We start from the raw sequence: 19,081 nt of genomic DNA, 5'->3' as shown, positions 1-19,081 counted from the left end.
GATATAATGCAGAATAAAACTGCGTTGAACACACTTGAGAGGGTATTAAAGTCACCAATGAGATACATATGTTCTCTGTCTGGATCTGAAGCAATCAGATTTAGTTTATGCATTGCATGAGTCTCTCGAACAACAGTGTCTAGTTTCACTGCTTCTCTCTTGTCTGCTTGGCCATCTGTGAGCACAATAGCTACTTTCCACACTCCTGTTTGAGCACCTAAAAATCCTTCCTGGGTTGCTTTATGGATAGCAGTTCCTGTGTAAGTGCCTTCTCCCATGTACTGCATTTTTCTAATTGCTCGTTTAACATCCCGTTGAGTTGTATGCTTGCTGAGACCAAATTCAAGCTGAACTTCTAAATTGTACAGTACAAGGCCAATTCTGGTATCATTTCTGCCTACAGTTACTCTGTCTACCATTGCAGTTACACAGTCTTTGATAATCTCAAAATTCTCTGGTCCCACACTCTCGGAACTGTCAATACAAATACAAGCTCCATAGGAATTTCCTTACATTTATACCACAACCTGCAAAGGAAAAATGAAAAAACAAAACAAAGCAGATCACAATGACCACGTGGTGTTATTTGGGAAAGGAGAAAAATGCTACATTTATGACAAAAAATAGAATCTGAAATTAAAAATTTTCCTGAATACTTACCACATGTCTCTTTGATTAATTTAATTATATCTTCTCTCTGGATATGAGAAAAAATAAATATAAAAATATGTTACCATTTGTCTATTTCAAATGATGTATAAACTTGACACTATCGACATTTTTGGTTACTAATTGTAAAAGAAGATGTAGAGGAAAAATATGTGAAATCAGCAGGAATTTTAAATTCCTTATCAGCATGAAGAAAAAGATGTTAAAACCAATATCTGTATTTCTTGTAACTGCAGCAGAAGATAAGCCTCACATGATATTAAAATACACAACGCAGAGGAAGATGCTGCTATGAAATACTAAAAGGATCATGTGAATGGCTGAAATTTTAATAAATCCTGATCTCCTTTTCAAGGAATTCATGTCTTCAGTGAGAGCTGAGTGGATTAAGCATGTTCAGTATTTTTGGCTTGAGTCTCAGATATTCTTTCTGATTTTGGTATCATTCCTTCTGTCCCAAAAGCCCTTCTCCAGGGGAACCTCACGGTCCTGGCATTCCTTGAATTCCTGATTGCCCCTAATGATAATCTAGGTAGTGATGTTAACCCTTTGTAGTCATTCAATGTGCATTAATTTTGAATGTTTAAACAAAGTGTTTCAACTGCATTTTAACAACTATCTTGAGACACCTGAGGCACTTACAGCTTGCTTGTATTTCTCAAATACTTCAGTAGTATGTCTACTCTAAAGTTGTATTTGAAAACTGCTTATCCAAGTCTCCCATTCCCTTTTCCCCCTACTTTATTCCTTCTCATTCCTCCTTTCTTTCTTTGTCTCTTTAATCTCTTTTATATGTTACGTGTTTAATAAGAAAGTACAAATTATAGGGAAAATGGAACATTACACCCAGGTTCAGGATGGAGAGTATTCTTCTACCATAGGTAGTAATTCATGAAACTACTTCAAGGTATTTCCACAGTCATGAGATACTGGGAAAGAGGAAATGTTATTTTTCATTTTGGCTCATTCTGTGAGTAAATCTTTCTCTGAAAATTCCTCCTCCCTCAGTCTGTGTACCCTTGGACTTTTTGTTGTTAACAGCAGCAGATACAGAACATAATCTGTAGATGCTCACATTAACTTTCTCATTGTCATATAAGAAACAACAATGTGAGATTTGCTTCTTAATTCCTTAACACTGTGCTGATCAGCACAGAGTCATTTTACCTTAATTCCTTGAATGCCTTCACCAGGAGGTCCCATAGGGCCAGGCAGCCTTGGGTGTCCTGTGGCTCCCTAGAAAGAAACCCTGCACTGTTAAATTCACAGTTCATAATGAAAATGCACAATACATTGTTGTATGACTAATTTCCTGTCAGTTCTCTGGCACATTCAGTATCTTTCTGTGAGTAGTGAAGATAAGATTGCTCCAGTTGGCACTTTTTTCTTTTTTATCTTTTATTATATTATCTAAATTCAGGTGATACTTCAAAAAAAGTCACTCAGGACTTTATGGCCAGTGAACTTAAATCACCTTGCTGACAGATGATCATTGTTCCTATTGTGATCAAATAACATTTAAGATAGTATCATTATTTCCTAAATGCTATGATGTCATTCATCACCGCTAAGCTTACTCAGTAAGACTTGTAGATACACATAAGAATGTGGCACTCTAAATCTCTTGCTGCTAATAAACAAGCTGATTTTTTAAAGAACTCTAGATAAAATATTACAGTTTTGTAAGTTTCTCACAGGAAGTAATCAAAACATAGTACCATATTAATTTTATACCTATACTGCTATTCTGGTGTCCTTGTGTGAAACTCATTTTCTTCCATTTGTAAGGACCTATTGTACAGTATAACACAAGTGGGATTAGTGGTTTCTCACTGCTTAGCCATGCACTAAGCCAGGTACTTGTGGCTAGGGAATGAAGCCATATTGTATGGGTGATGCATTATGATGTTGCAAAATCCTTACTTTTGTCATGGCTTAGTTCTTTTGCATTAACATTCACATTCTGAAACAGTTCTTTTGTATTTATAGACTTCTGAAGTTGAGCTTTTCCTTCCATTTTGTAAGGAAAATTGTTCTTTATTATTTCCAGGCATTTTTCATGGTGTATGTTCTAATTATGTATTACATTAGAATATTATTGATATACTCTATAGAGCGGGGAAAAAAAAAAAGAAGGAAGAACTCTAGAAGAGCTCAGAAGTTTGCCTGTAGCTTTAAAAATAGGATAGACACTGATAAGAGCTTGCCAGACCAGTAGTCTTAGGTCTAGACAAATGCTAGAAGAAATGCCTGCTACCAAATTGGGGCTACTGTCTACAGGAACTAAATAGTTTGTTGCTGATCTTCGTGGAAGATCATCACTCTAAAATGTACCTCCTGCAGTAGGAAAAAGGCCGTGGTTTATGGCTGGTTAGTGGAAACGATTCTGATCTACAAAAATGAAGACACTGTATTTCTTAGTTATCTGTTGGATTACTTGTTTCTAGTGTAGTGTGAAGACAGAAAATATTTATATACGTAGGCATTATCATGTTTTTTACTGTATTTTTCTTTTCTAGAAAAGAGAAGTGTTTAAATGGCTTGCTTTTGGTCCTGGCAGACCACCTCCTGGGAGACCAATTGGACCTCTACTACCAAGATCACACTGAAAATAAGTAGCGAATACAAAGTTTGATTTATCTCTACAATTGTCAGCGTCTGCTGTACTCAAACAGGACAAAGGAGGAGAATTGTTGAACAGCTAATTGTAAGTACAAACAGTACTAAACCATGAATACTGCAGGCAGGATAAGAAGGAGAGTGGGGTTAACAGTGGCTAGTGGTCTAAAGGTATCAAGACATGCACAGTCAGCTGTGCAATAGTTGGAGGGGCATTGCAATTCCCATATCGTAAAATAAACCCCAGTTCCTGCAAGTCAACAAAAATCTTCCTGCTTTCCTGCCTGTCAGACTCTGTGTTCACACTGGCACTGCTCTAGCATACTTTTCTTGCTGGTGCCTTCACTCAATTGCAGATTTATGAGAGTGAAAAAAAAAGATATATATTCTTTTAAGAGACATTAGGCATGTTTTAATAGCTGCAGTCAATCTATCAGTTACCTATACTCAAGTCATCTTGCAATCAGCATCAAGATGAGTTCTGAACTGAAGCTTGAAGATCTTCTATGGGATGTACCTCTTATTTACTGACAGGTAAATTAAAGCTTGTATGAAAAAGATAATCTTACTGTGACCTATGCGTTGGAACTATATGTACATAAAGTATACGCGTGCATTTGCTTTTCTTGCAGTTAAGATCTGTACCTTAGGTGCTGGTAGTCCAATTCCATCAGGGCCTTGCTCGACAGGAATCCCAGGAAGGCCTGGCAAGCCCTGAAAATTGTATGTGGAGACAGAATATTAGTTTAATTTCAAGCTGTGCTGACTACATGGATTTGTTAACAGTATGGCTCGTATCTTGAATACGTTGATTCTTAGTGGAGTCACTGTGGTCTGTAACTGGTTAAATTCCTCTTGGATAAGCCAGAAGTTGTGTCAGTGGCGGCTGATGTGTGTTCCTACTCATGTAAGAGACCTGCATATGTCAGGAGGAGTCTGATCCAGAGTTTCGTGCAAAAGCAGTAACAGGATTGGATTGTATTAAAATGTCAAGTGTTATAAATGCTTCTGCTTCAAATTTCTACTTTGACATTCATTAACTTTTTCTCCCTGTGTATGTATGCATTTATACAGTTGTCTTTAGCACAAATAAATGCTAGTATGTCACCAAACTCCCCTGTCTCTAGCCAGCACGACAAAGCTAGAGCTGGTGGAACAGGCTATGTAAGGCCAGTGCTGCATACATATGCTTTTATCAGAAAAACAGAGAGCCTTTTCTCTTAGGCATTTGTCCTATCTACTAGCACAGACTTCTGTAAAGCACTGTAAATTACGTCAGCCAGTTCCTTGTGCCACCCTCAGCAATCAATGAATAGAACTGAGGATAGATTGCTCTTCTGACTGTACAGTATTTGCTTTTTCAGTGGTTCTGGAAGATAGATGGGGTTGCCCAGAGTTCATACCTGTGTATATGGACACAGCTGTTCAGCTGGGCTATGTAATACTGTTTGGGGTTAAAATTCTGTGTGGCTGGGCAGAAGACAGTATTCTACGTTAAGATACTGAAGGAACTGAATAAAACCTCAGTAATGCTATAAAAACTTCCCCTCTTGGAATGTGTTGCATTGTGTAAGCAAGAGGAGTCAGGGTCTTGTAAGGTCTTGGACTACTACAGAGGAAGATTTCTCTTTCCTTCCATGCTAAAGCACATTACCACAGTTGAGAGCCTAAAATACAGACAAATCTTTCCTGGCATGTCAACCATGGAGGCTAATCACTTTGTTGTACCTATTTGTTTCCAATTCACATTAAAAAGAAACGTCTGTAAACTTACAAGTGGACCAGGGTAGTCATCTCCTTTTGGCCCATAGGGCCCAGGGAGTCCCAGGAGGATTCAGTGACCCTAATGAAAGCAGGAAAAACACATGAGATGACTGCCAATAAAATTGCTAGCAGGAAATATTCCAGGAACATGAAATTTCTTTGTCAGAGATACTGTAAGTTGATTTTATCTGTGTATTTTACTGTGAATGATTATTGTAGGCTATCAATACTAGACAATGCCACTTTAAAACTGGGATATTTAATAACTCTGAGGATTGTAAAGTAAACAAAGGCGGTGATAGAGCCTTTATTTGAGGTACAGGCGCTATAGAACAAGATACTAGAGAAAAGGAGAACTAACTCACCCCTCCTGGCAGCCGTTTGGGTTAAGGAGCACAGCCGCCTCTCGGTCGAACTCGGGCGCCAGAACGAAGAGAGCAAGGGACCGGGGCAACTCGTGCAGGCTCTGGGCATATATGGGCTCCCGGAAGCACCACCGAGAGAGGGAGAGCGTGGTTCTGGGCTCCTCTGCTCCCGTCACTCAGATGTTCATTTACTGGTTTGGGCTGTGACCAGTCAATCCCAATGCACTCCACCCCTTCACTGCATGAACCAGCAACTGAGCAGGTAGGGCATAATCTCCCGCTGTTTCGGTGGCTCAAAGTACAAAGTACATTGCGACGCACGTACAATACCCGCCGCAATGTAGAGTCTTAAGGCACTGAAGGCCAGTATTTGTAGTCGGTTTTTTTGGTTCTGTTGGGCCAGTACTTGATGTTTCTTCTGGAGGCATATCTTCTTTAAGGACCAGCAGCAGTTAGGTTCGTGCTCGCCAGTTCCCAAAAGTTCAACAGTCGACCATTAGATGTCACGGTGTTTCCGCATGGAGTGGTGTTGCTCCTGCTAGCTGTCTTGTGAATTTAATAACCTTAAGGGGAGTAATACAGATGTTTAACAGGTACAGAGGAGGGGTAGGTCTGCCCTCCATGGTAGGATAGGCCGTATTTTGGTCTTGAGTCAATACCTCTGCCTGTTCTGGGGTATGTCTTGGCCTTTGATATATTACCCTTTGGCCTGATATCTGTGGCCGGATCGCTATATCAGGTACCAAGGGGGGAGTTCTAATTTGCCATAAGGGCATGATTAATGTCCCCTTTGCAGTGAAAACTGGAGTGTCAACTACTACTTCTGCTGGCCATGCACCAGCCACTGGAGGGTTTACTGATCCCCCAACCTCTAACAATCTCCCTCAAGTGCAAGGAGACCGCACCATTTTGGCCCTACTTGTACCTTCCAAGGCCATTTTACCTTGTGTTTCCCAGGCTCTAGGTCCTTGGGAGCAGATGGTTATTCATGGTGCCAACTTATGGCTTAAGTGAGGTGTCCTTGCTTGTGATTTGAATCCTAAGCATGGAGGCCCAAGTTGTCTGCAGCACTCTTAAAGCACTGAGTCTGTCATCCCTCATTCTCTCATTCAAGTCCCACAGTGTTGCATAAAGCTTCTTGGTCCACCCCTGCAAGGACTGTGAAGGCTTCAGAGCAGCCTTCAGGATTCCATTATATCTTTCTTTAAGGCATGTTCCCATTGGATTATAAGGCAGGTGAAACCAACATTCAATGTGGTTGTCTTCAACCTGCTTTTGCACAGCTGTACCCATGAAACATGTACCTTGGTCACTCTCGATGACCTCAGGAGTCCCGTATGATGCCATCAACCTAGTTAGAGATTTAATGGTATAGGCTTGGTTTGCCTTTGCAACAGGATAGGCTTGCGTCCACTTGCTGTGTCAACACAGGTTAGGCTGTATCTGGCCCCTTTAGATCGAGGAAGGGGACCTATGTAATTGATCAGCCATCGCTGTAAAGGGTTGTATCCTATAGAGAGATGGGCCATTGCTTCCAGCAGAGGTCTTGGTCTTATTCGTGAGCAAGCACCACAGTCCTGACATGCCTAGACAATATCCGGTAACTGTATGGGCAGCCCCCATGCTTTGGCTGCTGCACACATGGTTTTCTGTCCTGCATGCCGTAATTTCCAATGCAACCAATGGGCAATATCTTCTGCTGATCTAGTTTTGAATGTCCATCCTGACAGACAGCCCAAAGTTGCTCTGAGATACACCTGAATGGGTGATCTGGAAGGATGACTGCGCTTGTCTCTGCAGCTGCCCAAAATATGGGCATGCATAACAATGCCAAGATAATGCCCATGCAGAAATTTTATAAAAAAAAAAAAAAACTGTAAAAGGTTTTACACTGGGCAGCTTGGTGCAGATAACTATCTGACAGTGAAGCAAAAGCACTAATACAAATATATAGCAAAAAATGAATAACTTAATAATGGAAAAATACTGAGTGTAGCCAAAATTGAAGAGTTTTGAGGGGCTTAAGGTCAGTCAGAGACCAATGGGTCCTATCTCAAGGATACTGTCGAACTCTCTTAGTTAGAGCCTGAGAAACAGTTGAATCCAACTAACACTGAGACAGTACTATAGAAGTGCTAGAGAGAAGTCCTTAGAGATCAGCCACTCTTTCATGTTCTTTCACTACTTAAGGAATCCCTTTTCACATGCCTGGATTGGCTTATGTCCTGAGATCTGTTTGGAATCTATGTATTAACTCCATGCCATACTTAGAAATGAAGCAGTATACCTAAAGTCTGCTCAGAAAAATTAACTGTGATTAATAGATTTGCTGTCGTAAACACATAAATCACGTCTTCTCGCTGTATTCACTCACTGTGAATTAAAAATAGTCTTTTTTTCTGTTTCTCTGCCATTTGAAAGCTTACAATTAATGGATTTTAGAAGATTAACTGTCCACGGTCATCTGGCTCTGCAAATCCTTATACTACTATGCCAGTGCTGTACAATATCCAGAATAAGCATCAAGTAATACTGCCACCCACACTGATATGTTTTTGCTTCACTGAAATCCTGCCTCATTTTACAGTTTTAACAGAAATTAGTTCATCAATTTAAGAGCTACCTTTGCCCCAGGAATCCCAAAACCTGGTTCTCCAATTGGTCCAGCAAGACCAGGTGGACCACTGTCACCCTGCAATGAAGAAACCATGTGACATTGATAGCTAAGAGTGAAGAAATATTCAGCAGAGGAATCCAGGGAAGTATTTACACTCCAAGAGTAGTTCCACTGAAGGCTTATCTAAAATCAGCTAAATAGTCACCTACATTAATATCATTACTGTGTGATAGTAATCAAAGGAGGCAATATGTTTTTAAAGAGCTGTTCACTTACCTAGTAAATTATTTTTTTGCTGTGCCTACAGTGGAGACTGGAAGGTCAGCAAGGTAAGTGAACACCAGATAACAGGACATAAGCATAACGCTGTACCTATGTAATTGATTGGAATGGTAAGAGTACCATAGGCAAAGGATACTGTGAAATGCAGGTCACAGCTTGGGATGCTGGAGGACAAGTGTCTGACTTCTTGAGGAAGCCTGAGAATAAATCTGAATGATTTAAAGCAGAGGGGTGTGTAAGAAAATGGCAATATGAGCTATTATATTCTATAAAATTTGCCGCCCCCCTGCGTTTTATTTTACAAAAAGTTAGAAATACACATATATAAATACACAAGGCTTTACATGAATTTGTATTTGAAAAGTATTCTAATAAACAGCACCATGGTACATCTGGAAGGACCCTCAATCTACTGTATGTTGCAAACTGGAGACCAACTCCGAGATGCTTTCAACAATAAAAAGCGTCACACAAATTAACTTACATTCATAAAGATTTTATTCCCTATCTGTTACCAATAAAAACACTTGTATATGTACTAAGAGCAGACTGATGTTTTACTGAATTCTTAGCTGAGATGAGTAGTCTCCAGGTTGCTGCCGTGCCCTGTGCCTCTGTTCCCATTCAGTTTACAGGAAATATGAGTTTTTTCCTCAGTGTGAAACTGGGCTGGGGCATTTGCTTCCCTGCATTCTGCTTGTCAATCTTTCTGCTCACCTCTCGATTCACTGCTGTCAGTATGGTAAGAATATCTTCTCCTCTGCAAAAAAATACAAGCAGTTTTGTATACAAGAGTATTTGTATGTAACATCAGAAAACTTACTCCATACTCATATATCATCTTGATCTATGTCAGTACTAATGGCTCCTATTTTAAACAGTTTTTAAAGCAGTTGAGCGAACTGCTTCAAACAATCAGTGTTGCTATTCTACATTGCTCTTTTCATTCTGTGAGTGATCATTCCTACTGCATGTTATCTACTTTTGCATTCAAATCAAAATTCTGTCCTTTGGAAGGAAGATAAAGATGTTGCCAGAAAGTATCTTAGGAAATATAGTTACCGAGGACAGCTGTTCTCCAAGTGTTGGCACAGTGACTGTATGTACCAGGTCCCCTGGCTTGGGCTTCTGTAGGAGACATAATCTTGCAGGGTAGCCATGCCCAAGAGGAAGTCTGCCTCTGAGGGGATGCAGTCCAGCTGAAATCTTGCATCTGTTTCTAGAGAATAATCTTGTTCCCCAGAATCTGTTTCAATGGTTACGCCTTTCTGATAAGAACCACCTTGGCAGGCCTGAACAAAGAAGGCTTTTGGTTTTCCAGCAAGTGATGGGCAATTTTGCCCAGTGAAAGAAGTCGTCAGTTCCTGGATAGGTACTTCCTGGCCATCAATACCATATATAATGCCTTTTTTTCCATGAGAGAGAATACAGCAAACAAAACAGTCTTTGTTGTTGTGGTCCATGCACCGATACATGTTTATTATGCCACGGATTTCCTCTGCTGTGCGGTCTTTGTATTCTGCTACTATAAAATGCAGTTTGCTAAAGACTTTGGTCAGAGCATCTGGAAAGTAAACCAAGGGGGAATTAAATCAGTTTTTATGAAGTTTGGACACTTCTTGCAAATAAACTCTTTTTCTTTTTATTTTTTAATCCTGCCACCCTACTATCCAGACGTTCACACTCTCTCTCTGAAAATCTAGTAGTCTGATCAGTAGTCAAATTTGTATTACAATCCCTTGCCTCTCATTGTGTTTACAAGGAAAGTGTGCAGACCTAGCTGTTAGCCCTCACACAACTTTACAGCTAGTCTCTGCACCCTGCAGCACGTTAAACAGTGCCACGCCTTTCCATAAAAGGGGAGGGCATCAGCTACTTGTGAACATCTCTAGATAGATAGGGGAGATTTCTCATAGAATCTCCTAAGTTGGAAAAGATCTTCAACGTCATAGAGTCCAACTATCAACCTGACCTACCACCCCATCCCATCACTAAATCCTGTACCTCAGGGCCATGTCCACACAGCTCTTAAATACTGCTGTGGTACGCTCCACCACCTCCCTAGATAGCTCATTCCAATGCTTGACCACCCTCCCCCTTATGAAATTCTTCCTAACATCTATCTAAACCCCCCCTGTGACAACCTGATGATTCATTCAATAACAAAGTTAGTATATTGATTAAAACTACCACAAACTAAAAATATTGACACGTATTTACCTCCATGTTTTGCTTTGATCATATACATAAATTATATATTAATTGTTTTTCTGACAATATATTTGGGTAGTACCTGTGTCTCAAGAAGATAATCTGCACTCTGATGAAGGATTTCTTTCCTTGTCTACCTAGTGCAAACATACCCATTTCACATACCCCTACAACCCTTCACACTCCTAGAGCAGAACACAAAATGGTTCCTGTTTTTATGTGCAGTCCACTCTCCCTGAATATATGCAGACTTCTTTGTAATGTTCACTGTACCTGCATCCACGTCTGTCCCATTACGATTTTTCATCCTTCTGAGTTCTGGTACTGTTTCCCTGGCTTTTGCAAAATTGTGATTATTCAAGATCAGGCACATTCCCCGGGGTTGGCTGGTCATTTTGTAAACTTCAAGCTGTTGGAAAGAAAGACTTCTTGTGACTGCTTCTCAGCCCTTGTAGTGGCACAGAGGGTAAAAAGCCAGCTAGCTTTCTATCTGGGTAGGTCTCCCTGTACAGCTCTGCTCCCAGGACTTGGCCACATGCTGCCTCACAGCAAGAGGGAACCCAGCCCTTCCGGCCTCCACCATCACACTCAGCCCATAAGGGGTATTGTATTCACCCAATTCTCTGTGTCTATTCATTTGCCTGTCTCCTGGTATTATAAGTTAGGGGTATCTTCTACGCTTAAAAACATTTCTTCTGTTTTAATACTCCTGCAGCTTCTTCCTGGTCCATAGTTTCAAAATAAGGGACATTACAGAGTTGAGCATCTTTGTTGTTCCAGACAGTGCATTTAACAGCTGTGCTTACAGTAACTGTTTAGTTCGTGAAAGAATGGCCTCTTCTGGGACAAAACTGTGACATTTCTAAAACACAAACTAACTTACTTGTGAAGACTGATCACAATCGCCTGGAGAATCAGGTGCCACAGATGATGCTAGCCGTACATGACCATCTGAATACACACACAAAATATAGGCATAAGTAAACAATTAAAAGGGAGTTTAAAGTGCTGTGATCAGTTAGTAAGCAAATGGATACCTGATCACTTCTCAGATAGGCACACGTTTAAAGAGGCAAGATGCAAGTAGTGTAGAGAGTCCAAAAGCTGGAAAAAAGCAAAAGATCTGAACGTTTGTTTTTGAAGGAGTTTCAGTTACCTTCAGGGGCTCCTGTGCTGCTTCCTTGCCCCTCTGTTACAAGCATCTCTTCTTCACCTGAAAAGCATTCATTATTAGTCCTCCAGGATACCTTATGTGTCCCTTCAAGAATAAAAATTATGGAAAAGAGGCCTTATTTTGTCTTACCAAATGAGTTTAATCCATACTCTTCAATTTTCTTCAACAGGCTCTTGTCCACTTTTCCACAAGTAGTCTTCAGGACAGTTAAGTTGTCTTCACTCAAAATCCCCCTCTTCTCCATCTCAATAAAAATGTCAAACATGGTCTGAATAATCAGAAAAGTAGTTTGCTCTTAGGGGAGATCCATACTGCTATTGGGAAGGAAGCTGCAGCACGTTTAGGTGCACCCAAGCTGGCTTTAATGTACTGACAACAAGTGAACCGTCAGTCTCACTATCTCAGTTGATTCAATTCAATGTAGTTGGACAAAATCTAGAAGTACACTGACTAAAAATATCTTCTCAAAACAAGCTTATTTCCCTCCCACTGCTCAGAGATGCTGAGAGCTAATAAGATCTAACCCAGGAGAGCTAACGGTAATCACACAGGAACAAATAATGTCATTTTTAATGACTCCTATCATTCATCCAACTTCCAGTGGCAATTTTGTGTGCTTGACTGAAACACAAGCATCACTGTAGCAAAAATGGGTATAGCCATGCAAGCATGGTATAAAGAGTTCTCTGAGGAAAGAGAGAACCCAAGGGATGGAAGCTTTTGCCAAAGAGAGTGGCAGAATACAGTGGTCACCCATGGATTTACTAGAACAGACACCAATCAACAGTCACAGTTTATCCTCTAAGAAAAGAGGGAAGATTTTAAAAGAGATTTCGTTTGGCAGAACAAAGTACTTATCAGTCAAAAGTACAGGTTGACATAGTGTAAGAACAGCTAGATCTCTTGCAAAGATGTAAGTTACCTCCAAGCTCTTGGGCATTAGCTCTAAGTAAGGACCTCTACCTAGATCTCTTTGGGGTTTTCTTCTGGGTTTGGAAATAAACAGAACCAAAACATTACAGGAATAGCCCCAGTGGTGATTCTGTTTGTTTGCTAATGACTTAGAAAGTAGCCAAAAGAAAACCAGCTGGAAGAGATGAGTGAAAGTGCTCAGTCTTCTACTGAAGAAAGCCACTCAGCTCTATACAGAGGTTGGGTGTGCAGGCATCATGCCTGGCCCAGGGTTGGCCTGTGCTTTCTGGGCTAGCGCAGTACTGCTGGAGCTACACATAACATTGGCATGCAACAAGTCTTCTGAGCACCATTCCAGGTCCTTCCTTTCCTAATGATCTTTTTAGTTTTAGTGACACTCATTCCCCCCAGAGCAACCCAAATGCTGCCATATATCAGGGCAATTACTAAACAGAAAACAAAAGAAAAAACAAAAACATTTCTTACAGTTTCAGAGCTTAACTTGCATTTTGGTAATTCTTTCCCCAGAAGAAACTTGAAACAGTTCACGCCATCTTTGGTGATGTTTTCTGACAGCTGAAAGAGCAGATACCTAGAAGGAACAGTGGAGGACAGTTTCATTATGTTCCCTAGCGTTCTCCCAGCTGTCTTCCCAAGGCAGCTTTTTTTCTTTCAAATCTGAGGACATAATTGCCAGACAGGCAGAAATCAAACAATTTCCAGCTGCAACAAAAAAGATGTTTTCCCAAAATCAGAATTCCACTGAGACTTTCTGCACTGGGACATGAGAGCAGAAACAGTCACACCCAGCCACTGACTGCAGTCCACAACACCCAGGTGGGGAGGCCTCTGTAGGCTGTGAACTGTCTCAGAATCATAGAATCACCAAGGTTAGAAAAGATGACGTAGTCCAACCATCCACTTGTTGCTTCCAGGATTTCTTCACCATGTCCCTTAGTACCACATCTACATGTTTCCTGAACACCTCCAGGGACGGTGACTCACTCACTTCCCTTGGCAACCCTTTACAGTGCTTCATGACTTAGAGGAGAATGCTTGGACTTTCCTCCTTTATAGGACAGAAGATTTTTCTACTGCTTATTACCTACTTTTCCTAGGGAAGATAGAGATTCATGTGTTTTACCAAACCTTACCCTGGTGTTAACTCAGCAGTAAAAATCTTGCACCTACTCATCCAAGAAGGATAACTGGCCCCCAGAGAGCAGCTCTGGGGTCAGGCTCTGCTAGGCTTTTGCCTCCAGGCCCCTAGTGAACCCACACCCTGCCAGCCACTCACCTGAATGGAGACACTCGTGCCCTGCCTGGGACCCGGAGCTCTCTCTCCATCTCCTCTCTGCTGGAGCCCAGATAGGCAGCCAGAAGGTCTATCCGATTGATCCGATAGAGCAGCTCCTTCAAGAAGAACACGTCCCCGACCTCGATCATCCCTTTCTCCTGTAATGCTAGGAAAAAGGCCTTGGGCTCCTCAATATCTTCCCGCTTCCTTACAGTGACATGCTCCAAGCTGAGAAACTTCAGAGCCGCCAGCTCAGCCGTGTCCAGAGCCTCGCTGATCACGTAGAGCAGCTGGGAGAACTCCATCGCCCGCAGCACTTCCAGCCCCAGGCCAGGCCGGGCCGGGCACGACTTCCTCGCGCAGCCGCACTTCTGCACTTCCGCACTTCCGCCCACCTCTGAGCCCTCAAGAGGGAGCTGTAGTTTTGTCTGGATTCCTGACTTGGAAAACCCACAGTTCAACTCAGAAACTGCTTGTCTGCCAGATAAGAGCTTTCTGACGCTTCCGAGGCCGTCTCTGTTCACAGTTACAGAGCGCTGTTTAAAAAAATTAGACAATAGGATGAGGAAGTGGAAAATCCCTGCTGTACGCTTGGCACAGCCTGGGAGAGTGCATAGGGGCTGGTCAGCTCTCACCAGCGCCCACTCCCACCTGCCAGTCTCCACAGCCGTCACTGCTGTCCAAGTGCTGAGCTCTTTCCTTCAGCCTGGGTGGCACCGTACTTCATATTTCTTTTTCTTCTCTTACCATGAAATGCCAATACAGCTCTCTTTACTGTTAAAAAAAAAAAAGCCAGTAGCAGAGAGGTGTTTTTTTGTTTGTTTGTTTGTTTTCCAGCACACTTCAAACATGCATACTACTAACAGGAAAAAGTGAATTTTACATACCTGGCTGGTTTTGTACTAAACACAAAACATAGCGTTCTGTGCTGATTTACATAAACACTGCCCCCTGCTTGCTTGAACTCTTCCCTTTTTGTTTCATAAAATTCATACACCCCCATAGCAAAACCAGTAAGTGGAAATGCGGGGGAAGCAAAAGGAGGAGCTCTGCCTCTGTGCTGAAGTACTTCAGAAGGAACACAGAGACATGTGAAAATCAGTTGCCAGAATGGCACTTCGGTGGTTAAGCATAGTAAGTAACAGAACTTTAGAGTTCTCCAATAAGAGTTTGAGCTCAGGTCACACCATTATCTTCACATGCATCCCAAGGATATTTCTGGCACAAAAAGGAGTCTTGAAAAAACTGAACTTATTTGTGCAGGTCAGGAGCTCTCCCTCTGCCTGGGTGTTTGCTGCAGTCACACCCCCCCATTCTAAGGACACTAACAATTCATCACCATTTTAATACTAATGAAAGAATTTCACAACACCATTTCCTCCTCGCAAGATATCCCCAGGCTGCTGATAGGAAGCACAGCACACTCAGTTCAGGTATTCAACCCTGCTCCTTAATAACGGGCACCAGGCACTGAACCAACTCCCTTCCCAGCCCTCAATATTGCTGGAGGCTTTCAGCAGCAGGAGCAGGCCCACAGGAAGTGGTGTGATGGGGTGAGACCTTGGGATGGTGCATCGCCCCTGCTACATATTCTGATAACAGATTGTATTTCATAACAACAGGAGGAAGGAGGGAGGTGTTCTTACTAGTTGGAGTTTTATGGTTCTGAAATTGAACATTAACACCGTGACAGGAGAGTTGCACTCAGCACTGATTTTAAAACAGAACCTCTTCCTACCACTCCTCTTAAAAAAAATAAATAAATAAAATAAAACCAACAACAACAACAAAACATCCACGTTTGACAGTAACCTGAGATTGTGCTTCCCCCTGCCCCCAACCTCCTCCTTTGGCCTGGCTGCTACACCCAAGGCTCCGTTCAGGACTGATAACACAGTTCTGCTACGTACTATGACAGTGCCAATCATATGACTCTATAAATAGCGAGCAGCTCCAGAGCCCCTTGAGCTCTAATCCTCATAACAAGGCTGCACATGCCCTCCCCAGCTCCTTCTAAATATTGTGAGGCTTGAGCAACTGTAGTCATGTTCAATTTTCTCAAGACTCCTTTTTGTGCCAGAAATATCCTTGGGATGCATGTGAAGATAATGGTGTGATCAATTAAGTGGAGTAATTGCTGGAAGTTGCTCATTGGGATATTCCCCTCTCAGAACAACAAAAGCATTGTAGACACCTCCAGGGTGGAATGATGGAATGTGCGTGGAGTGTATTCCATGGCAGTTCCCTAAGCACAGGGATGGAAACTGATAAACTGCATAGCAGTCAAACTGACGTAGCAGCCTTTCAATTTTCTGTTGCACCAATCACAACTAAGATAGGTAACATTAGTCACTGAAGCTCCACTTGAAAGTAAGAAAATAGTATAAAAACAGCTTAAGAGAGGAAGAATTTTTGGGAAAGATACCATTGCAGACAAGTCAGCAGGACACTGCTGACTTCTGTGACCAGGCAGTGGGCTGAGCATCTCTTCCCACCCCATAGGGACACCTGCTGGGTGAGATTTGCACCCTCGGTTAGACCAAGCGCTTTCCTGGGAAACACAGACATCCCTAGAGAGGTATTCTGTAGTTCAGTGCTGTGTTATTCAAATTATTGGTATTCAAAAGAATCTGTTAAATTGGATATTTACCCATTAACACAGCAATTAAGCAGAAATATTTCCATTATTGTCATAGAAATCAGCAGTGTTCAAAGCCCTAAGCAAGATAGTTGATTACTGCCTGCATACAGAGTGGATCAGATATGGAAATAATCCGAATGCAGTGGGACTTTTTTTTTTTTTTAAACAGCTTATGAGTTAACATTCCCTCAAGTCCTGTTAAAACAAACTCCTTGTAGTAAATAGACTGCAGGAGGTATGGATTCTTCTCTTTGCACTGACATGTCTGGACAAAGCAACCTAAACCAAAAGTGGCTACAGGAGCGTCAAAGTGATATAAAAGACCCAGGCCAAGTTTCGAAGATACATGCAGAATAACTTTGTATCTAGCTAGGAAAGTATTACAGTTGAGAACCACAAAAGCCAGTCACATTATGGGACTGGGGAATTCCCATGGCTGTCAAATATAGAACAGATGCAGCAGTAAGCAATGGCACAGCTACAGAAAGGAAACACAAATGAGTGCTTGGGAATTTCCAAAGATCTCAACTATTTTTTAGTACATGGCACAGAAACTATTAAAACTAAACATACTCTCTATAAGGTTACATATGTTTAGCAGAAAAATGTAGATCTGAATAATTTCAGAGAACATATGCCGTGTAAGTTAGGAGTCAAAATAAAAAAACATGGCCAACAAGGACTCAACACTGAAATTTTCCTGAGAATATTCAAGCTCTGAACTCCCTGCTGCCTAACTGGATCTTATAAAGGGTGTGGAGCACTTGTTTCCATTTCCCATGAATTTCACTGAGTTTCTTAGGGAGATCTTGCAGACAACAGACATAGCCATTGGTTAAATATAAATAAGTAATTAAATAAAAACTGTAGTCAAACTTTTTAGCACTTTAAAAGCTTTGAGAAGTGAACCCTTACAGAGGTAGTGGAAAAGCACATACTTACAGTTGCAGATTTAATGAGAGAAAGCTGCACCGAGCAGGCAGGCTCCTAATACATGCCACTAATGCACCCCAGCAGCAGCAGCAGATTACCAGGTTACCCTAAAAACTGGGGGAGAATGATAAAGCTCCCAGGGAAGGCCAGCTCAACAGCCCTCTGGGGCACAGACGTTCAACTGAACGAATAGGAAAAGGAGATGCAAATCAAAGGGCAGTCATTCGTGCCTCTGAATGAGCACTGTTTCCGCCTAAGCAGATAATGGTCCTCCCCAACTCTTCTCAGCATTTTCTTTCCCAAACAGCTCACTTTGATTGCCTGCTTTCATGCTTACCTCTGCATAACTTAGCTCAGCCTTGCCTTCCTGCCAAGCTTGTGATTCCACTTCCTGCTGGTAACTGTTTCAATTGGCTGAAAACATAACAGACTTAAGTGCCAGCACTGTTACCAGTACAAAGTTCTGCCTCCCAGACACGAGTTGAAGAAAAGGCAAGGTAGGCTGAATAGCTATAGCAGAGGGCCTTCTGAACGGAGAGGTAATTGCCCCTTCCCTTTCCTCAAGTTGTGCTACAGAGGAGAAACAGTCAGGAAATTGTTCAGCCTTCAACTTTCCTTCATACCTCTTAGCACTAGTAGAGAGCAACAAATATGAACGGAAATGTTGCAGCTGCTCATCTGTGGAGCTGCATGCGTTTATTTTGCTCAGAACCACAAAAATCAAAGTGCATTTTCCCCTTCATTGAGCCACATATCAACTGCTTCTATAACTAGGTGACCAGACAGGTAGATGAGGGAAAGGCTGTCGATGTAGTCTACCTGGACTACAAGGCCTTTGACACGGTCTCCCACAGTATTTTCCTGAGGAAACTGGCAGCCCGTAGTGTGGACAGGTTCACTCTTCTCTGGGTGGAGAACTGGCTGGAGGGCCGTGCCCAGAGGGTAGTGGTTAATGGAGTTAAGTCCAGCTGGCGTCCTGTTACGAGTGGTGTCCCCCAAGGGTCGGTATTGGGGCCCATCTTGTTTAACATCTTTATTGATGACCTAGATGAGGGGATTGATTGTACCCTCAGTAAGTTTGCAGATGACACCAAGTTGGGAGGATGTGTCAAACTGCCTGAGGGTAGGGAGGCCCTTCAGAGGGATCTGGATAGGCTGAATAGCTGGGCTGAGCTCAATGGGATGAGGTTCAATAAGGCCAAGTGGCAGGTCCTGCACTTTGGCCACAATAACCCCATGCTTAACATGATAATTATCATTATCATGATAATACACAGTAATCTTGGCTTAACATGAGCCGGCAGTGTGCCCAGGCAGTGTACCACTTCCTGAAGGGGGGTTGTGGTGAGGAGGGGGTGGGCCTCTTCTCCCTGATAAATAATGACAGAATGAGAGGGAATGGTCGCAAGTTGCACCAGGGAAGATTTAGATTAGATTTGATGAAAAATCTTTTCTCTGAAAGAATGGTCAGGCACTGGAATGGCCTGCCTAGGGAGGTGGTTGAGGCACCGTTCCTAGCGCTGTTCAAGAAGCGTTTAGATGAGGTGCTAAGGGATTTGATTTAGTAGTTGGGTAGGGATAGTGATAGGAGGATGGT

General features: G+C 42.0%; 1 protein-coding gene across 1 annotated transcript; it reads right to left on the bottom strand.

The window, feature by feature from the left end:
- Positions 1 to 8,692: 8,692 nt before the first annotated feature.
- Positions 8,693 to 14,239, bottom strand: CASP8 (caspase 8). The gene is made up of 8 exons (XM_065750357.1): positions 13,911 to 14,239; positions 13,100 to 13,205; positions 11,831 to 11,969; positions 11,684 to 11,740; positions 11,411 to 11,478; positions 10,801 to 10,936; positions 9,379 to 9,880; positions 8,693 to 9,076 (listed from the first exon to the last, which is right to left on the bottom strand). Exons 1-8 carry the CDS (start codon positions 14,213 to 14,215, stop codon positions 8,941 to 8,943), a joined length of 1,449 nt encoding a protein of 482 aa, XP_065606429.1. The 5' UTR covers positions 14,216 to 14,239; the 3' UTR covers positions 8,693 to 8,940.
- Positions 14,240 to 19,081: the final 4,842 nt, after the last annotated feature.

The sequence above is a fragment of the Cyrtonyx montezumae genome, unplaced genomic scaffold (assembly GCF_038088225.1).
Source record: "Cyrtonyx montezumae isolate F1298 unplaced genomic scaffold, pur_monq_1.0 scaffold_7, whole genome shotgun sequence".
Lineage (NCBI taxonomy): Eukaryota > Metazoa > Chordata > Aves > Galliformes > Odontophoridae > Cyrtonyx > Cyrtonyx montezumae.
This window is presented reverse-complemented; position numbering and strand designations above follow the sequence as displayed.